At 40.3% G+C, this 20,232-nt stretch overlaps 1 protein-coding gene across 2 annotated transcripts in view; it reads left to right on the forward strand.

Moving 5' to 3' along the window:
• TRA2B (transformer 2 beta homolog) overlaps window positions 1-20,232 on the forward strand; it is a 20,815-nt gene continuing 583 nt past the window's right edge. Inside the window, exons 1-8 of one of the 2 annotated variants that reach the window (XM_075099563.1) lie at window positions 1-115; window positions 7,020-7,153; window positions 10,980-11,142; window positions 11,984-12,172; window positions 13,580-13,695; window positions 14,822-14,905; window positions 18,667-18,729; window positions 19,463-19,536. In XM_075099563.1, coding sequence (XP_074955664.1) covers window positions 80-115; window positions 7,020-7,153; window positions 10,980-11,142; window positions 11,984-12,172; window positions 13,580-13,695; window positions 14,822-14,905; window positions 18,667-18,729; window positions 19,463-19,536 — 859 coding nt within the window. In that variant the 5' untranslated portion in view covers window positions 1-79. Of the gene's footprint in view, window positions 116-7,019; window positions 7,154-10,979; window positions 11,143-11,983; window positions 12,173-13,579; window positions 13,696-14,821; window positions 14,906-18,666; window positions 18,730-19,462; window positions 19,545-20,232 lie in introns of those variants that run through there. The other variant, XM_075099564.1, reaches the window with a different exon arrangement.

Below are 20,232 nucleotides of genomic sequence, written 5' to 3' on the forward strand. Positions count from 1 at the left end.
TTGGCGTCACTTCCTCTGCGGAGAGCCTTAGTGCCGGGGACGGTCGGGTCGGCGCGGCAGTGAGCGGCGCGGTGGGACGATGAGCGACAGCGGGGAGCAGAACTACGGCGAGCGGGTAATACACGGAGCCTGAGTGTGCTGCCCGGCCGGGCCCCTTCCCCTCCCTCCTCCGCCCTTCTCCGGGCAGCGCCGTCGCCCCTGTGTCCACGTCCCGCGGCCTGGGCGGAGCGGGTGGTGGAGCCGCCGCGGGTGAGAAGGCCTCGGCGGAGGCGCGGGGGGCCCGGCGGGCTCGGGGCTTGGTGGGGAAGATGGCGGCTGGCCCGGCCGGGGAGGCGGTGGGGGCGCGCGACGGGGACGCTCTAGATGCCCGCCCGCCGGCGCGCTCCATGGTGAGTCTGCCCGGCGCCATCTTGGGCTGGTGACCGGGTGCGCCGGAGAGGGACAAAATGGCCGAGGGTGGAGGAGCCGCCTGTCGCGGTGTCCGGGCCCAGCCCCCGCGCCTCTCCCCGGTGGGGCTGCCTGGGAGGGTGCGGGCAGGGGCTGTGGCGGGGCCGGGCGGTCTCCGCCAGCTCTCACGGCGGAACGGGCCGGAGGCAGCCGGCTCCGTTCCCCCGTCCCTCCTGCAGCAGCGCCGGCGCTACTCAGCCCCCTCCGAGGTCGCAGCTGGGCTGCGGCGGTCTCGGCTGGTGCCGTAGTGCTTCCTCCTCCATTCCTCGACCCTGTTAGCTAACGTCTGGGTAGGGAAGAAAAACCTCGAGCCGGCAGTAATCTGAGCCTTTGTTACATATGCTCTTTCCAAAGCTGCATTGCAGTTCACTTTTGGTGAATTACTTTCTAAATCGAGCTCCGATTTGCTGCTTGTCGCGCTTGCTTGTAAAATATTAACTCTGCTTCTCGATGTGGTTGCTGCCTTGCATCCAGGTGGCTTGGTCTCTAATTTAATTTAAGTGTGATCGCAGTAGTCGAAGGGTTAAACCTCAAACTGAACGCACCCAGTGGTAGGGCAGTATCCTTGCTTTGTGAAACCCGCATCAGATGATCTCTTAAACTCATGTAGTTACTGCAAGTTATTCCACTGTCTGGGTGGAATGTTACTAATATGACAGTAGACGGCTTGCAACGCTTCACATTTGCGATGTACATCTGCAATGCAGATCACCTATAGCTGGTTTTTCTTTAGTGAATCAGTCTTCTTTTCCTTTAAGGTCTTCAATTTTTTCTGCCACAGGCAAGTGCAGCGCAGGGATTGATACTGTGTTTTGGGGTTTTCCTTCAGCATCAGTCTAACTTTTTCAGTTATTGCAGCATCACAGGGAGTCATGAAGGTGATAAGTCGTTTTAAATTTTAAACCTTTGCTGGAGGTGGCAAAAGAAATTAGTGTCATAATTCCGAGCACAAAATTGCAGTCTCTTGCAGTGTTTTTCTTTGAATATGGCCTTACTCAGATGCAGTATCATAAGCTTCAACACTATGAGTGTTTCTACATCAAGGTAGGTTAGGAAAACTTTGTCTCCAGGAACCTAAAAATGCTAGATGGATATGAATACTGAAAGATGGGGATTAAAGAACAGGCTGTTCCACCCCCAGTATTATCTTTTCATTGATGTCTTCATGTCATCCTTACAATTGGTATATTTTTAGTGAGGGAGTATTACTGCTGACTTACTCAAGGTGGATTTCTGCATGTTTTAGTTTAAAACATTGATTTAATTGCTATTGTGCAAGTCAGACTGAAAACCAATTTAAGATGGTGGCCTAACTTTACTAAAGTTTGCCCGGGTAATCTGCACTGTATTTTTACTCTGAATGAGTGGAAGTGTTAAAACCTTTATAGCAAAGTCTTTTTGAAACATGATTGTGCAAGGTATGGTAGGACTGAAGTCCCATGTGCTTTTCTATTTTACCTTTTCTGTACTTCTATAAAAAAAAGTATAAATCATGTGCAGGCAGTCTTCACCACAGCTTAAAATGAGTTATGTCTGAAGTTCTGTGAATTGTGAATAGGTAAGTTGTATGCAGTGTATGTGTCTGTAAAACTAAAAGATAAAACCATAGATTTACAAGCCTGCCACTTTAGACTAGATCAGGGAGTGGCTTTTCTAATGCTATTTATTATATTCTTTGCTTACCTAAGGCTGGTATTTTACCAAGTCAGCGGCTTTCTACTTCTTCAAGCTGGGAGTGCTAAAGTCTCTGCAGAGTAGAACAGTCTTCGGATAAATAATCTAGGCATACAACTTTACAACTGTCTGTTAAGCTGTTCCAAGTCCGTGCTGTCAACAAGAATTGTGTTCCTGCTTTCTCCCTTGTACTAGTGTTTGTATAGTCAGTCAGATCTGGCAATTAAATCAGCTGAATTTTTTTTTTCTGATTCCATTTCCAGCTGCATTGGTTTGCAGGCTTGACTTGACTGTGTAGCCACGAGTCCTAATGTCAGCATTGGGGATGAAGAAGAAATACCAGGTGCTTTTGCAAGTAATGGGACTTGCTATTTCAGCAGCAACACAAACTTAAACTGGCTTATGTCATGGTTAAAAAGAAGAAAAATCCCCAGTCAAATTCTCTTTTACAGCTCATATTCCATAGTGGGATTAAAGTCTGGAAACTTTTTAACTGTAGAGACTAAAAATTATTAAATTATACTAATTTCAAATACTGGAACATATTTCAAATACTGTCAGTATGCTGTAGTTATTGTCATGTTTTTCAAGTCACTTTTGTTTTGTTTTAACTCAGTGAAATTGGGCTCACTGAAGTGCATGTGATTCAGGCATGGAAGGGTTGGAAAGAAGACTAGTTAAAGGGAAAAATACTGTGAATTCATCCTGCGAATTAGTTAATGCTGATGGTGATTACTTGGTATGTGTATGTATGATCAGGAGCTGTTTTGATATGGTAGTCAGGTTTTTTTGTTATTTTTTTAATCAGAGTAACTTGTACTCAATGAAATGCTCAATTTATAGATGTTCTTACAAGGTACTTAACAGATCTAATTTCAAAAAATGCTGATTTTATTACTGAATAATGAAAGAAGGTCTAAGGAAGCAGTTTGAGAAGGTTAGAAGCAAACTGATAGTTTCATGGCCCTAAAAGAATAGGTCATCCTCTGTGTTCCTCCTTCATCAACTGGCACTCGATCTGACCTCTAGGTGGGCTGATTCAGTTCCCTAAGCTGTCAGAAAATCATTTGCTTTTTGCTGATGGCTTAGTTTCCTGCCAACTTGGTGGACTGAATAAGCTCACAGGGTCAGGGCTGGGGGCAGAGGTGGTGGGAGGAAGCTGGGCTTCCATGCTTGTGGTCTGTTTGCTTGATCTTTTTAAAAAAAAATATGTTCTTGTCTTTTTTGATGGAGTTGGGAAACTGTTGTGGAAAGGAGTTCTCCTTTCCCTCTGAGTGGATTCTCAGCCCCCTCCCCTCCTCCCCCTCCTCCAGCAGTGATCTGATCTCGTGATCAGGTTCTTCAGGGGGGAAATGAGGCAAGAGCTGTAATTTTTCTGTTGGATCAATTACTAAATTCGGTAGTAGAGTTGTTGAAGGAATGTGAAGTGAGCACAATAACACCTCTATCAAATCTGCAGTCAGATTTATTCATGTGTAATATGAGGCTGCACCTTTCTTGAGGAAAACAAGTGGAAATATGTAAGTTTATAGGGATTTAGGATTTTAAATATACTAGTAATTTTGGCTGTGTCTTACATTCTTAAGTAACTGAAATCTGTAGCTTGTATTCCCGTGAGGAAAAAAATGGGTCTCAGAAGTGCGAAGAACACATGACCCTCACTTATATTCCTTACAGCTACTTCTGTCCATGGAAACCTTTTTCTTTCTACTGCTCCCCAAAATAATCCTGCTGTTGTGACATTCCCTGCTTACAGAGGAGATGGCTGGAAAACATCTTCATGAATGTGCTTAGAGGTGTTAAAAATGTCATCTCTACAGTATTACACATTTTTTAATATGCTTAAAGTATGGAAAGAATAATTTGGAAACCCCAAGCCTGGACTTCAGGGTTTCCACCTAAATTCCAATAGTGGATCCCCCTGATGAAGGGGAAGAACTGTTGGTAAAGATCAAGGGATCTGGTGGTTTTTAAAATCTATGCTTCAGAAAATCAAGTTTAGAAAAAAAAATTTTATAGTGACCGTCAGTCTTGATCTGCTTGCCAGCAGCATTTGAGTGTAGCTAGGATAAAGAAGGTTGTTTCTTCTACTCTCCCACATGCCATGACAGGAGCCTACTTTGGCAGTTCTTAAAAAACTTAAAATTCTCAAAAGAGCAAAAAGTAGAAAAAGAAAATGTATTAAGAACAACAAAACTGGATAGTAGAAACTCCAATTTAAGTGGGCTGTGGGAGTGGCTTGTGTGACCCCTCGGTGTTGGAATAATGGGTTGTAAACCAAGCTTGGAGTGCTGCAGGCTCCTGGTATGTGGAATTTTGGGTAGGGAGGATTTCCTGGGGGTTGGGGTGGGGAGGGTAACAACTTCGAAATTTTAGGGGTTAGTACCAGTCTTACTAATATCTGGAGCAGGTAAGATGCAATGTATTCCTTTGAGGCTGGAAGTAATGAAGAAGTGGCATAATCCTGTAAAATGTGGTAGATCGAAGATAAAGGTTTAGAAGTAGTATGATCTGGAAACAAAATGTGGATGTGTAAAAACTGGAAAAAGTGAAGTCCAAAGGAGGTAGATGAAAATAAGCCAGCTGTTTAAGTTTGATTTGTATATACAGTTGTCTTAAGTTTTTTTTCTTCCTGAATTTCTTCTTGGATCCTAGGTGTCACATCCCACATAAATCTTAGCATAATATAACAAAGATTGTCCAAAAAGTCTATCAAATAGATGAAGGCTTCAGTCATTTGCTTATGCTGATACCATGTCTCTACTGATTTTCTTCAAAGCTTACTGCCTTCTAAAAACTCTAAAAAAGGGTCTGGGGTATGTTTATGGGCAAGATCCTCTGTGCTGCTTCCCTCCCATCATGTGTTTCTTGTGTCCTTTTCAGTATGGCTCCTTCTGTCTAGCCTGAATCTGTCAAGAGTGTTAAGTTTTGTGAATGATTTTTTCCTCACATGAAGAACAGCCTTAGTTTTGTTTTTTTATCCCTCCTTCAATATTGCTTTGTCTAAGAGTTGAAGACTTCTTATGGCTAAATAAATACATTAACTCAGAACCCATCTCCATAGATTGTTTTCTTTTGAAGGTAGTCAGAGGTTTAGGTTAAATTTGTTATTTGTAACTTAGTTATCAATATTTGCACTGCCCTTTGCAGTGTTAGTATATGAGGTGGCTATAGTTTTGGACACCTTCTTAAACATTTTGCCAGAGAAAAATATGGCCTTGATTAACTTTGCTTTATTTCTGTTGCTCTTGGTATTAATTGAAAATCTGCTTTATCTTGCAAGTTGTGTCCCACCCTGTCTCCCCAGTATTGTATGGTAGACAATTGTAAATAGTTAAACTTTGTTTTAAGTTGTGTGGAAGAGGTTTAAGCATGATTAAATTTTGGTTTAGTGAATTATTTTCTGAACGGTTAGTATGGAATGCCCATGAAGTTGAGTGTTCAGCCTGAAGAGATGTTACAAAGATAAAACAAGTGATTTTTGAGAAAAATCTGGTACTCTGGTGTTATTGATCAGAATTGACACAATATTTAGAATGGTTTCTTTTTTTAGGAAAAGGTTGAATTCTGCTGCTGAGTTTTAAATTTTCTCTAATATCTTGAAATGAATAATACTTTCAAGTGTGTTCAAACCAATTGTTTAAGCAGTGTGACTGAAGTTAAGCATTATACTGAAAAAAATTACAAAAGTTGATAATGCTAATTAGGTTATATCATTACTGAAGATTACAAGTAAATAATAGAGTAGGTGGGGTGTTGTTTCAGAACAGTGTTTGAGTGTTTTGCACAGAATTGTGTTTTTGGTTGATGGAAAGTTATGATTTACTTGGAAGCATGAAGCCTGCATATGTAATTACACTTGTGTGGGCAGGATAGGTGTGAGTGTCCTCATAAACCTACAAACTAGGCATTCTAAACTGCAAGAATGTCCCAAAAAGTAAAGTAATTGTAAGTCATTGAAGGACAAGCAGCATTGAGCTTTCTGCATTCAAAAAGCACATCAGTTAGTTGTCTCTGGCTGCAGTAGGGACTTTACTTAAGTCACTTCTCATTGATTTTTGTCTAAGTATGTGGCTGACAGTGCAAACTATTTTCAGTTTCCTAATGCTAGAATTCGTTAATAGATGTGCATTTGCTATTAAATATAGGCATAAATAGCAAATTCAGTTACTTTAGTGCTAAAGTTAAACTGAATTGACTGGATCTGTTTATAAAATAGTAGGGCATTTGGTAGATTCGATTCTTGAACTGCATATATAGTAAAAGTCCACAAAACTTTTTTTTTCTAGTTTCAGTTTTGGCACTAGATTTTATCCTGGAGTTTTTAAATATTCTTCATCCTGTTCTTTTTCTATTAAGGTTAATGTTGAAGAAGGAAAATGCGGAAGTCGCCATTTGACAAGTTTTATAAATGAGAATTATTTGAAGCTCAGGAATAAGTGAAGCTGAAATTTGAAAAAAAAGAAAGTGAATGCATGCTAATTATCAGACCAGAAGTCCCACTTGTAGAATATTGAGCAATTTGTGTGAAGTGGGGAAGATGAAAGAAGTCAGAATTTGAAACGGAAGAATGAAGAAAAGGAATAAAAATGAAGTTAAGATAAGAAGTAATCTGGAATCTGAAAGCACTACGCTAAGTAATTACTAGTCTGTTTATGTGTCCCTGTATATTTTGCTAAACATGCATGCATTATCTGTTTAATAGCAAAAGTATATGCAGGGTAAAGAAGTGTCTACCAGGGAAAAAAAAAAAATCTACTTAAATCTAGGCAGTTCTAATGCCAACTGCCCGGACACATAGATATGAATTTTTACCATTTATTTCACTGGAGCTTGTTTACAGACCTTAGGTAAAGGAGAAATTGTGTACAAATTAGGCTTTCAATATCTGCGTGCAGGAATCCCGTTCTGCTTCCAGAAGCGGAAGTGCTCATGGGTCTGGCAAGTCGGGGAGACACACCCCTGCAAGATCTCGATCTAAGGAGGATTCCAGGCGTTCCAGGTCAAAATCTAGATCCAGGTCTGAATCCAGGTGAGTTTCTTTCTTTTACCTCTTCCTCCTCTTCGCAAGTCAGATGATTTTCTGAGGTGAAGTCCAATGTAGCCCAACTCTGTTTCCAGAGATAACTGGTGATCTGTGGATATTGAATGTAAAGGGGCATAAGTGGTGTCAGGGTTTGAAAAGAGAAACTGTAGAGTTGCATCTTTTTGTAGCTTTTTTCCAAGAGGTAGGCGGCTCTGTACGCTTGTACCTCTGCTGATACAGTTTGGAGGTGGCCTGCCTTTTAACTCTTAGAATAATGGCTAGTTTCTTAGCATGAAGCATTAGGAACTCTAGGTGTTAGTTTTTCTGTGCATTAAAAGAAATACATGCATCATCAGATTTTCCATTTTGGGTCACATTAATGTATTACATTTTCTCACTGGAAGCAGTGATGTTTCTGGAGTAGTGAATGGTATATTCCATGAAAAAGGAGCAGTAGAGATAAATGTGAATTTCAGTTGACACTTGTCTGACCCTTTAAATATATATTAATTTAAGTTGAAAATGAATGGGCTTGGAAGGCTTTAAAGATTAGACAGCTTTCCAAGGTCTCAAAAAAAGTTGTGGAGGAAGTAGCTTGCTTATTGTATTTGTTACATGGCAGTGCAAATGTACACTGTGAAAATGCTTTTTGCACTGTATTATCTATCCTTAACTTATACTCATCTGCTGAACAAGCTGTGTGCAGTGACAGAATTCCTCTTAAAACTGTTAAGAGATGTAACTGAGATGTAAAATATGCTGATAGTCGAAAAATAAGAATATAAACATCACTGCTGGCAACTTTACATTGGCTTTACGAAGTGTGTCATGTAAGAGGTATGCATTTAGTAAAGAATGACTAGAGAGGCAACAAAACCTGTAAATGGGTGAATGACCTTATTAAGAGTCTAGATAATTGAGTGCTGGCTATGGAAATGAGTATTGATAGTTCCTTTGCTCATTTGTAAGCGTTCAGGTTAAACCATGGGTTTCAGCAGTGGGGTTTCCAGTTGAGCTGTTCACAATATACTTTTACGTGTATAAGTGATGAATAAGGCTTGTCAAAGCTTGGGGGTCACACTAGAGGAAGGATGACAACTCTGGGAAACATTGTGCTATTAGCTATGACCTGTGTTTAGGTCTCCTTGCAAGATCAAAGTTATCAGTTTGAAAGGCTTTTGTGAGAAGTAAAATACTTGGGAAATTTTGTCAGCAGAGGAATAGGCTTACGACCGTGTCAGAAGGACACAGAAAAAAATAAGTGTCAAATCATGCACTTGGCAGTCCCTGTAGTGCAAGTACAAATATGTCAAATTACTTAAATAATTGGTAGAGTAATAACCACTTCATAAAGCATGAAATTGGAGTTGCTAGTAGTGGGAGATTCATAGGACAACTCAGGAACGGTCAGTCCAAAATCCTGCTAAAGGCGGAGTCAGCCCTGCGCTCAGACCATGTTCTCAGGGCTTTATCCAGTTGGGTTTTGAAAAGCTCAGAGGGTGGAGACTGCACATCACCTTTGGGGAACCTTCTAATTTTAAAATAACAAGCAAGTCAGGACCCAGCCAGCATGTCCTTCTGCACCTTAAGCCATAACCCCCAGGGATTCCATACTCTTCAAAGCACCGTGTTTCTCACTTGCAGAATAACTAATACTGTGTAAGAATGCAATCACAAATTGTATAAAATGCTGGAAGAAGCAAATACAAGATCTAGAATTTATTAGAGACCTGACAAATAATTTACTTTTACAAGAAATAACTCTCTAAATAATACCCTGGCAACTGACTTTACTTTTTGATGAACAAAAGAAGCTTATGACTACCATGGCTTCCTGAGCATTTAACAGCTGTCATGAAAATGCCTATCACTGGAAACACTGGGATTATGTTGCAGAGTTACTGTGTTCATTAGTAGGTTTGGGCAGAATTGTGTCAAGGCACATATTTAGAACCAACATACTTATCTCTTTTCAGTGCCGTCACACGTTTGGATGTGATCACGAGCAGGTCATCTAACTCTGGCTCTCACCAGAGAAATAACCTTGTGAGAACTTTCATATTTCTTGGTGATTTCTGTGCAAATGCATTTTTGAATTACCAACTTTAATTAATTAAACTTTGATTTGGGAACAAATCTGTGTCCTGGCGTATTTGTCAGTTGGGGTGTGGATGTACATGATTTAAAAATATGCTTTTATTGAAGTTATTCATCATCAGCATAGCAAGCTCGTTATCTTTGGCTGACTCTGTGAAATCTAAACAATTTTTAATGAAGGAATAGGTTTTCCAGCTGCGGTTGCTTTGCAACAAAGGACAGTAATGGCAGTATGACATGTAAGGCAGCAGTATAAGCGGTGCCTATTTAAAATAAGCCTTGTTCTCTCACATAATGGGCTATCCGGTTTAGAAGTGTCCAGCTTTTTTTCAGTGTAATGGGTGTATTCTGTTACCTGGGACATCAGTTCTGTGTCTGCCTTCCCTGCCCCCTCCCCCCCCGTAAGCAATTGAAATATGGCTGTATGCATGTGTTGAACTTCTTTTTTTTTTTTTTTTTAATTATTATTTCTGTCTGTCTTTACTGTCTTCCCTGCCTCAGGGAAGCTCTCTTTTTACTTTCTGTTGCCAAAAATAATTATTTCTAAATACATAGTTAGAAGTATTGCAATGGAACACGCTGAAGTAATTTCTCCTGGACGTGTATAAATGCTTCCAAGTTGAGGGTGACAGAACTTAGCTGGCTCACTTTTGACAAGGTTGAAAGCATTATTTTAAGGAGGCCTGTAACATACAGAGTGTATATTGTGCAGTTTGGCTGTCTGGTGACACTTACCTAGTGAGAAATCCTGACTCTGGAAGAAGCTGTTAAATGCTCAGGAGTAAAAACGGGTCCAGGTTAAGAGTTCCATTCATGCCAGCGTAGTGGTGGTGTTACTGTGAAACACGGTTGTGCGATGATGGTAGCTTATGGGCTCAGTCACTTGTTAACTACCTTGACTTCCACAAATTAGAGGAAGGACATTTAAGACACAAAGAAGTCTGAAGATTAACAGTTTATGACTAAAAGGCTTTGAATATTAAACTGTTTATTGCACTTGTTAGGCTTGCAGCTATTTTCTTTGTAGTTGTGTGGAATGCATATTATTCGGTGGCTGCCATCAGCGGGCCAAACTTATGTGTAATATTCCAGTTTAAGTGTCTACCCAGCTTTTCAACTAAGATAATGTGTTGGGAGGGCTGAGCGTTTAGTAGAAAGAATTTAGGTGTTTCAGAACCTCATCTCCTGACAGCACTAGGTCCATGAAGTTGTTTCTGGAACTGTTCTGAGGAGGCCTGTCATGAAATTAGTGAGCAGTTGCATCTTTGCCTAAATACACTTGAAGTGTGAACATGTAAACATTCATGAACAGCTAATGTTAAATAACTCTTAAAATACCAGAAGGTAAATAAGCCTAATACTGCATCATTTCCTCAGTCATGTTAAGCTCTTTCAGGGGCATTTGCCAGACTTCTGTGCTTGTAATTATGTACTGTGTAAAAAATTGTATTTGCTTTTCAGTGTCACTAAAAGCAGCATTAAGAGTGCTAGAATAAGCAGAAGTGTGCATCTCTGCAATTGTGCACGCTTTGTGTGGTCATATTTACTATTTACTCCTTAGTCACTACTCTCAAGAACCATGCACTAAATTCATTATAGCTGAATCATGTGGTACCACAGGTTTTTAGAAAATGGTTATTTGGTCTTTTTATTTGTGAATATCTGATGTATTTTTGAAGGGCTAAAAACACAAACCCAATACTGTACCTTTTTTCCTTTTTTTTTCCCCCATCAGATCTAGATCAAGGAGGAGTTCCCGTAGACACTACACAAGGTCACGCTCTCGTTCCCGCTCTCATAGGAGATCCAGAAGTAGGTCTTACAGTCGGGATTATCGGCGACGACACAGTCACAGCCATTCACCCATGTCTACTCGCCGACGTCATATTGGAAACAGGGTATGTCTGTTATAGAAGCAGATGGCTCCTATGTAGTCCTGAATACATCCTGAAATCAATTAATTAATGGGGGGTTTCCAGAAAAACATTCTGCTTCCCTCTCAGGTCTATTTAAAAGAGATTGTTGAGGTTAATTGTCATTTGGCTGTTGATAAGGTATGGATTTCCTTAAGATTGCTTAGGATTGTGGGGTGGGGGTGTCTTGTCTGTCTTCTTAACAGATGCCTTTAGAAGTGCTACCAGTGCAAGCTGTTGTCATTATACCTGATGTAATAAATGAGCAAATGTAGGCAGTGAAGGATGGGGGTAGAGTTAGGAGGGAGAAACATTTGTGCTTTTCTTGATTAAAAGCCTGGAAAACTAAAACATTTCACTAAAAGCTGTTTTGATGGTGGCTTTATTAAATAAGCATGCAAATTGGCTTGCTTTTAGCTGCTTTACAGGCCGAGTGCAGTGTGGTTCATGCTGAAGTAGCGGGGAAAAAATGATAACTAATGCAAATGAAGATGTGATCCAGGCCTCTGTGTGTGTATATATATCCACATTCAACAGTCATCAGCTAGCCTTTGGAGGGAAAACTTTTTAAAATACAGTACCTGTTATGTGTTGTAACTGTAGTTTGTACAGTACTCCCAAGAAATGCAAAGTATTTTTGTGAAAGGAGGCTTGTGTAGTCATAGGTTTGATTTTAATAATGTCTATTAGCAAGTTAATGCAACCTGAATCTCAGCAGGCGTTTTTGTTTTGGTTTGAAGCTTTGACACTGACAATTTATGAAATACCTGTACTGCAAATAAAAGCAATTTTATTATAACCCCTATCTATTTATCTGTTCCTTCAGGCAAATCCTGACCCAAACTGTTGTCTTGGTGTGTTTGGATTGAGTCTGTACACCACAGAAAGAGACCTGAGAGAAGTTTTCTCCAAGTATGGTCCAATTGCTGATGTTTCCATTGTGTACGACCAGCAGTCTCGGCGTTCAAGAGGATTTGCATTTGTGTACTTCGAAAACGTTGAGGATGCTAAGGAAGTAGGTTGGGGTACAGAACGTATGGCATGTTTGCTGTGGTTTCAGGTGCTGGGATGTATACTCTGTAACAGGATATAGCCCGGGGAAACTCACTGTTTGACTTCTCAAGTGGTATAGGAACCTTTAATGTTAATTCCTTTTGACCGTTTGAAATAATCATAACGCAAGAAAGTCCAAAGTATCTTCCCTGCCTTCTTTGGGCCTAAAAAATACTTGGCACCTCATAACGTCAGTCTTAGTTCAAAAGATACTTGTTATGTACCAGAGGAGAGAGGGGAGAGGCGTGAGTAGTGGTCCCTGTGGAGACTGAGCTGTAGTGTAATTCACAAAAGCAAAGTTCGGGCTAGCCATAGTGCAAGCTATGCCAACAAGAAAAGAAAACAGGAGCACAGGCTCTCTGTTTTAATTATGAGATGAGAGTCCTTCGTAACTCCACATATGATCCTATATTTAATAATACGCATGTTCAGAGTGGACTAGATGGCCATTTCAGAGCTCTCTATGGGAGTGCTAACATGCATTCTGCTGACTTCTAGTGCTTCAGCCTGAAAGGCGGTGGGGGGAATCTCCTCTGAAAATAAAAGGCCGGGCAAATGTACAGTGGCTTCTTGGTCCCTTCAGATGCCTATGGGAAACCCTAAGGGATTCAGTAAATTGAAGGAGTGTCAATATCATATAACAAATTACGGCATTTGGACTTACAAGTGCTACAGAATGAACAGGAAATTCTGTACCCGCCAGGTATAGAATTCTACACTCAGGCCAGCCCTTGGAGAGTAGTGTGCTTACGGGCTGTAACTAGGCTTATATTCTGCTTAAATTCCACTACCTAAAGTCTCTAATGTCTTCTTTTTTCCAAATTTGGCATGAAGACTTTCATGTTAGGCTGGAGCTTTGGATGTAGGTCCTGCTAGTTGGCAGAAAAAACCAGTGGTTTGGGGTTTTTTTGCTTCAAATTTACTTATGACTCACATATAACTATATTCAAGGTGATAGCAGGCTTTAAGGATGTATTGGGGAAAAAACATCAACGTAACTGCTCCTTTGTTAACTTGTGAATGCTTTGCTTAACATTGTGTGTTGGAGTAGTTACATCTCCCTCATTAGAATGTTCAGAGGTTCCTCTTAATCATGTTAGAAACAGAGGCACTGAAACAATTGTTAAATTACGTTCCTTTTAGGCTTCTGATGCAATAAAAGTCACATTTTAAGTGGTTACTGAAGCTTTAGCTGGCTTAAAATGTCTTCAGAGTGTAGGTTCAGTGTTCTGTATAAGGCATAAGTGAAACTTAGACATGCATCCTAACTGAGCCATCATAGGACTTAGTACTTGAAGCAGTTGTTACAAACTTGTATTGGTAGTAAAGTTCATACTTACAGCTAATTGTATTTTATCACCCCGCTCAGGCAAAGGAACGTGCCAATGGAATGGAGCTGGATGGAAGGAGGATTCGGGTAGACTTCTCCATAACAAAAAGACCTCACACACCTACCCCTGGAATCTATATGGGAAGACCCACTTAGTAAGTTACCTGTGTGGATTTTTTTCCAAATCAGTACAAGATGGGATTAATTATCTTGTGTTTTGGTAAAACTGTTCTGTATCCCCTTCAAGAGACCTGATATTGTGTATTTCCTAGTTTATCAGGCTTTTGCATTAATGCACTATTCTGAAAGCTGTTCCCTTGCTTCTAACTTGTGTGCTGTACAGTACATGGATGTTTCAGTACTAGAAACTAAAATACAAAATTCACCGCCTAATTTACTTCTTTTTTTAAAGAGAAAAGTCTCTGTAACGAGAGCCATGCTAACACTGATGGGGTTATCTCACAAAGCTTCTGAAAACTAAAAAACCTCCACTGATAAAGGAGACTTCAGAATTAAAAAACAAAAAGACTGCATGTGGACAGGCATCAGTGGTAATGATCTAGGGTCAGCCTGGATTACAGAGAGTGGAAGCCTGGGTTCCTAGTTATGCGGCCCAGACGTGAGTTATCTAAACATTTAAATAAGTCTACATAGATATTTTTTTCCCACAATTTCAAATCTATTTTCAATTGTCCTATGTACCTTCAAATATTAATGTCTTTTGCAAGCTCAAGTTTTCAAGAGTGAATAAACAAATAATAGTTGACCAGCTGTGTGACGAAATTTCCCTATCCACAGAGTATACTTTTGGCTTAAAGTAGCCAAAAACGTCAGTTGTTTTCCCAAGTCATTTCCCAGTTGTCCTCCCAAGACTTTCAGCTTATGGTACTGGTGGTTATGTAGTTGATGTGTTGAGACTGCAGGTTAGGTTTTTAATGGGAAAGTCCTTCCAAAAGGAGCTTTCTGAGAGTTAAAAGTGGATGAAGAGTTGTAACAGAATGAAATGTCTCAAGTGCCTGTGATATCAAAAGGTTAAGAGGTTTCAGACCAAGGAGGAAAGTAGCTGTCTTAAAGTTCAAGCATCGATAAAAAGCAATTATTCAAGTAGTTCTGTTCCAGTCTGCACTGATGGGAAAGTGGGAGCACTCTCAATCATTTCAACTGTGAGGATGCGAGGTAATAATACAACCCAGTTAAAATGGTGTAAACTTCACTGACAGAAAAGCACTGCAAACAGTGTTTTATGTTTTATTAAATATAATTCTCTTTCACTACTTGCAGTGGCAGCTCACGACGACGAGATTACTATGACAGAGGGTATGATAGAGGGTATGATGATCGTGACTATTACAGCAGATCATACAGGTGAGACAATATTCGTAATATTTTACTGCTTTTTAAACCATGCTTTCTCATCTGCATTCCTACCTATATTAAGCCGAGCAGTTCATCTTGTATGCCAAAACATTCTTGCACTCAGTCATTCTGCAATCTTAATATGACATCACCAAAATGACTGCTCAGTGTAAATCAGATTGGTTAGCTTGAGAAACACTTCGTGATGTTTAACCTGAGGCATGAGTTAGTCCATAATGTGGTTTTTTTACTGTGCATTAAATCTTGAAAAACAAAGTATGTTCTCTGTGGTCTCATTTTAAAAGAATCTTCTGTTGATTCATCTGTTAGCATTGAAATGGTGGGAATACAGGTGCAGATCAAATATTTGAGTTGGTACTGTAGTGCCAACTTACGTTTTGAGCATAATGTAGTAGACAAAATGGAAAGTGTCAGTGGTCACCAGTATCCCCTACTAAAAATTATGACACCTCAAATGTTGCCAAAAATAAGGAATCAGGGACTAGAACACTACCTGTTCTGTATTGGACACTTGCATTTTAAAAAAAGGGTTTTTTTAACATACTCTGTCAGGTTGGATGTGTGTGTGTTATTTGAAGGACTTGCACCTCCTGTTTCTGTCATCTTCAGCCTAAATTTCTGTGTTTGACAGCATAGTAGTTAGCCAAAAGAGGTCAATATTCAGGTAGCAATATACATTGCCAGAGGGCTAGTAAAGCTGATCCAACCATGTTTTCAACAGATTTTGTTATGTAATCGGTTTTGGTGATAGAGCAAGCTTGTCTTCTGCCTTTTCCATTAAGGCTGCCAATGCAACTTGTTCCCTTTTAAATGCCCACAATTTCTGGGATACTTCTAAGTTGGACGCAAAAATAAGAGTTCATTTTTTCTGCCTGCAATTACCAAATGTTCCTGTAGTTGTAGAATTCTATAGTAGTACTTCCAAAGTGTTTTGCAAAGCTTAAATGAATCTGCAATGGATGGATTTATGATTGTTCCCTGATGGTAACCATGTATTCATGGAAATACACTAATTCAAATGGCATTATCACATTATAGCTCAAAGACAAAGGAAAGAATACATTCTGTGATCTTAGCTTCTGTTGCTTTCTAGGTGTAAAAGAAAATATATCGATAGCTGTGTGGTCGTTCTCAGTGACCGAGGGTAGCTATTTCCTCCTTCCCCTCCTACTACTTTACTTTCAGCCACTGTTTCTCCTTCCCAGGCATGGCTTCCAATCTGTTCCTCCCCTCCCTATTGTCACTTAAATCAGAAGCCTTGCTGCTGCAGTGCTTAAATGCTGCTGTGGACAGGGAGGGGATCAAGGTGTGCTACATCATCACAGTGAACACAAGCAGAAGCGTTCTGCTCATGTTTCTGGGAAGCAGTCATAGAGGCAGAGAAGTACCCTAAACAGTCCATTTTCCTGAAACATCAGTGGTTTGAATATTTTGGAGAACTGTAGCAGCTAAAATCTGAAGCTGTTACTGGGTATACATAAAGAACCAAAATGTGCTGGGTTTCACTTTGCCAGTGTATGTAGGCTTTCATATGTGGCGCTCTGACCAAACTTCCAGTTTGTTTCAGAGCACAAGGTACAAAAACTTGCTTGGGATAATTACTTTTAGTACATTAAGTAAGATGAGGCTATGTTAACTAACTGACGCAGCTCATCGACGTGTTGGGAAACAGAAAAGACTTGCAATGTAGTCTGTTAAGTGGTGCTTCTCACTTGCTTCTCACACATTCTGGTTTGGTAGGGTTGGGGGGTGGGGAGTTTGGGGGGTTTGGTGTTTTTTTTGTTTTCCTCATGGGGTTCTGATGTAAACCTATCAAAATGGCAAAGGCACTTAAGGACCAGCAAAAGCTGTGGGGCTATGCGGTAAGGGTTTTACACCATCAGTCTTTCTTCTTACGCTTCATAGTACAGATTTCCTTATTCTTTCATAAAGGGTCAGTCAGGGTATACTGATTGTCCTTGAAATCTGTTGTTTGTTGCTTGCGTGTTCTTAGAATGTAATTTACTCCTTGTTTAGACTATAGTATGACCCAAAGTCTTTAGTGCTTAAGTGTTACTTTTCTCATTCCTGATAGTGAAGAGTGGCTCAGATGTCTGTAAAATGTATTCAGAAGTTTTAATTACATCAGTTCTGGGTGCATGCTAGTGAGAAGAGTTGCAGACCGTGATGGCGACTGAACATAAAGAAGAGTACATGCATTAGATAAGGAAGAGCAGACTAGTGAGAAGTGATGTAAGATGATGGATGACATAGTGTCCTAGTCTGTGTAGCATATCAGAATTCATGGCAATGCTTCGGTCCTGCATTTTGAGGCAGTCATATCCTGGGCAATGTTCTGACCTTCCTACACGCTCTCCCATCTTGTGTCTGTTGTGAACTAGGGCTTTGAGGTGGAAATAGTCAGAATATTGACAATTCTGGCAATTCATTTCCCATCTTAAACCCAAAACAAAAAACGAAAAAAAAAAAACCCACACCCCCATGTTTTAAAGTTCACCGCAGAACCTTTATAATGTCTCTTCATAGCTGATACAGAAAGGGTGAAAGTAGGCCACAAATGGTTTGTGTGTGGCTATTTCAAAAATATCATGGTCTGCCCACTTTCTCAACCTGTAGATATCGGTCATTTGAGGGAGGGAGAAGACTAGTGTTATGTATGTCATGAGTGCTTCCTTGAGGAAGGGAATGTTAGAATTGTAATGCTCTGCTGCATCTTTAACGTACTAGTACTCCACCCTAGAAGATCAATTGGTAACGATTACTTTGCATTTTTCCCTTCCTTGCCCTCTGCAGTGAAGCCTTAAGGGAAATAAAATATCAGATGGGAATTGTCATGTTAAAACTTCAATTTCTCCTTATTGCTGTGGGATGCTGAATCTTGGGTGCAAAAGTATCTGTAAACTGAAGAATAACCTTAAAAAACAAACACCCACAAAACAAAACCCCAAACAAAACCCCCAACTTGTACACTAGCTGGCTACCAGAGAAGACTTGGGGGGGGGGGGGGGGGGGTGGCAGGGGAGATTCCATCAGCAGGCCTCCTTTTTTTATAGCGTGGTATTGTGTTTTGGGCGTTCTTACAATTTATGGCCCTTTTGAACTGCTGTGAGACATCTGGGGCAGTGACTGTTCCGTAATCCAAGTTTGGTTTAGCCTCCTGGTAATGCTTTCCTGTGTCTAAATCTGTGGAGGTACCAGCCCAGCCACTTCATATTGTTAAATACTATAATGTATTATTTCAGTTTAGGCAGCTTCTATGTAAGGAGAAGTTGTACCACAGTTCTTAAATGGCCTTGTTTAAACATGATTATGAAGTGTTAAAATGTAAGGATGTGGGATTTCTTTTGGAATCTACTTTTTCCTCAGGACAGTGAACTGATCTTGCTACTTTCAAAAAATATAAGTAAAATTACTTACATCAAGTGGGTAAGCATCTGAGAACAGAAATAGTCTTAAAAGTGAAGGCTATGTAGTGATCTTAAATTGCTGCTCATTGGAGAGCATGATGTCATAAAATACAATAATGGTCAGCTGGAACCTAAGTTGTCTTTAACTGTTCCTTGACACTGAGTTCAGCTAACCGGGAATACATTAAAATGAACGTAGTGAAGTAATTTAGCATTATCCAATGTAGGAACCGGTGGTGGTTTTTCTTCACGTTTTCTTACGCTTGTTGCTGCTTTTTACTTATATGATGAACTTTGTTGTTTTTAAAATTTTCAAAAGTCGTTCTGCTTTTGTATTCACAGAGGAGGTGGCGGCGGAGGAGGAGGAGGATGGAGAGCTGTTCAAGACAGGGATCAGTTTTACAGGTATGATAGGAAAGCTTTCAGTGCCTGGTCAACAGTAGAAGTATTCTTGGATATGGTATTTTCTTAGTATTCTATGAATCAAGTCTAGGACATCTTTAAACACATTAAGAGAAACTGGGTGGATGCAGAGTACTTGCAACTCTTCAGTGAGCAGTGCAGTTAATTTCAAAGGTTCCCTCATTGCTATGTAAAGGGGTGAGGTTGATATAGGGACAGGTTTTGTGCAGCTTTGCACAGGAAAAACTCAAGATTTATGCCAAGAAGTCCTGAATGGTTGGGGATTTTCCTAGGCAAGGAAATGTAAAACTTGGGAGTGCCTGGCTTGGAGGGGTTTGGGGAAGGGGTTGGTTGTAGCAATGAATACTGCTACTCAAATCAACTCTTCATCTCAAAACAAATAATTGAGATGAAAAGTTACGGTGTGATTTGGCTTACACTGCTTGTTTGGGATGCTCTTGGCTTGAAACACTAAAATTGCTGTAGTCAAGCCATGAATGTGAGAGAACTTATTTCTTTTATTAGTGCAAAGTAGTGTTGCTCTGACCAGGTAATAGAGTACTAAGAAAATTGACATCTTTGCTTTGTTATCCAGTAGAAATGTTGATCAGCTCTTTATGTGCTCGTTAGATTTCCTGAATGCACTCTTGATACCAGGATCGGGTTAGAGGTATCCACATAGAGCTGCTGCTGCCGGCTTTAATGCAGGGATTGTTTCTGTTGCCTTCTTTCACAGGAGGAGATCGCCATCCCCATATTATAGCCGAGGTGGCTACAGATCTCGATCCAGATCTCGATCCTATTCACCTCGTAAGTAGTCTTTAGAGCTCGCATATCAAAAGCAAATTTCTACTTTGGCTGAACTACTTCTTTTTGAGGTTTTGCATCCATGAAGACTATTCAGCTTCAGTGTGGGTTTTTTAAACCACAATTCCCTTTAACAATTCATTGAGCAATTGGGATCCTTGAGGACAGACCAAATACTTAGTTTGAAAAAAAAAAAAAGAAAAGAAAAAGAAAAATTAGGTATACCACATGTTTGAAAAGTCTGAGGTATGATTTTTCTCTCAAACTGTCTTAAAACAGGAGTTTGTAGTATGCTGACGGTGTGGTTACCTCTAGGATACAAAGGCTGAATTCACAGCCTTGCACGTTCTAAGACTGGAACTAAATATCCTGATGTAACTTGTTAAAGAGGAGGTTAACTTCACCTGATGTCCAAATAGTGCTTCTTTTTCCCTGAATTGCTTATTTGCATGGAGGATAAAGCTGCGTTTTGATGGCAGAAATCTAATAGAACACAACAGCATGCCTGGCATACTCCCTTTGTAATGGATACAGGGTGAATGAAGAGGTGGTGGTCTCACGTTCCCCCGTTGCATCCAAACAAAAACAAGGGCAACGGCTTTTACTGATGCGTAGGGAAACTGGCCACTGCGGAGCAGTTACAATGCGAATTCTCATTGTGCGCTGAAACACCACGCCTGGGCGTATGATGGGAATCCG

This window comes from Phalacrocorax aristotelis, chromosome 7, assembly GCF_949628215.1.
Source record: "Phalacrocorax aristotelis chromosome 7, bGulAri2.1, whole genome shotgun sequence".
NCBI classification, from domain to species: Eukaryota; Metazoa; Chordata; class Aves; order Suliformes; family Phalacrocoracidae; genus Phalacrocorax; species Phalacrocorax aristotelis.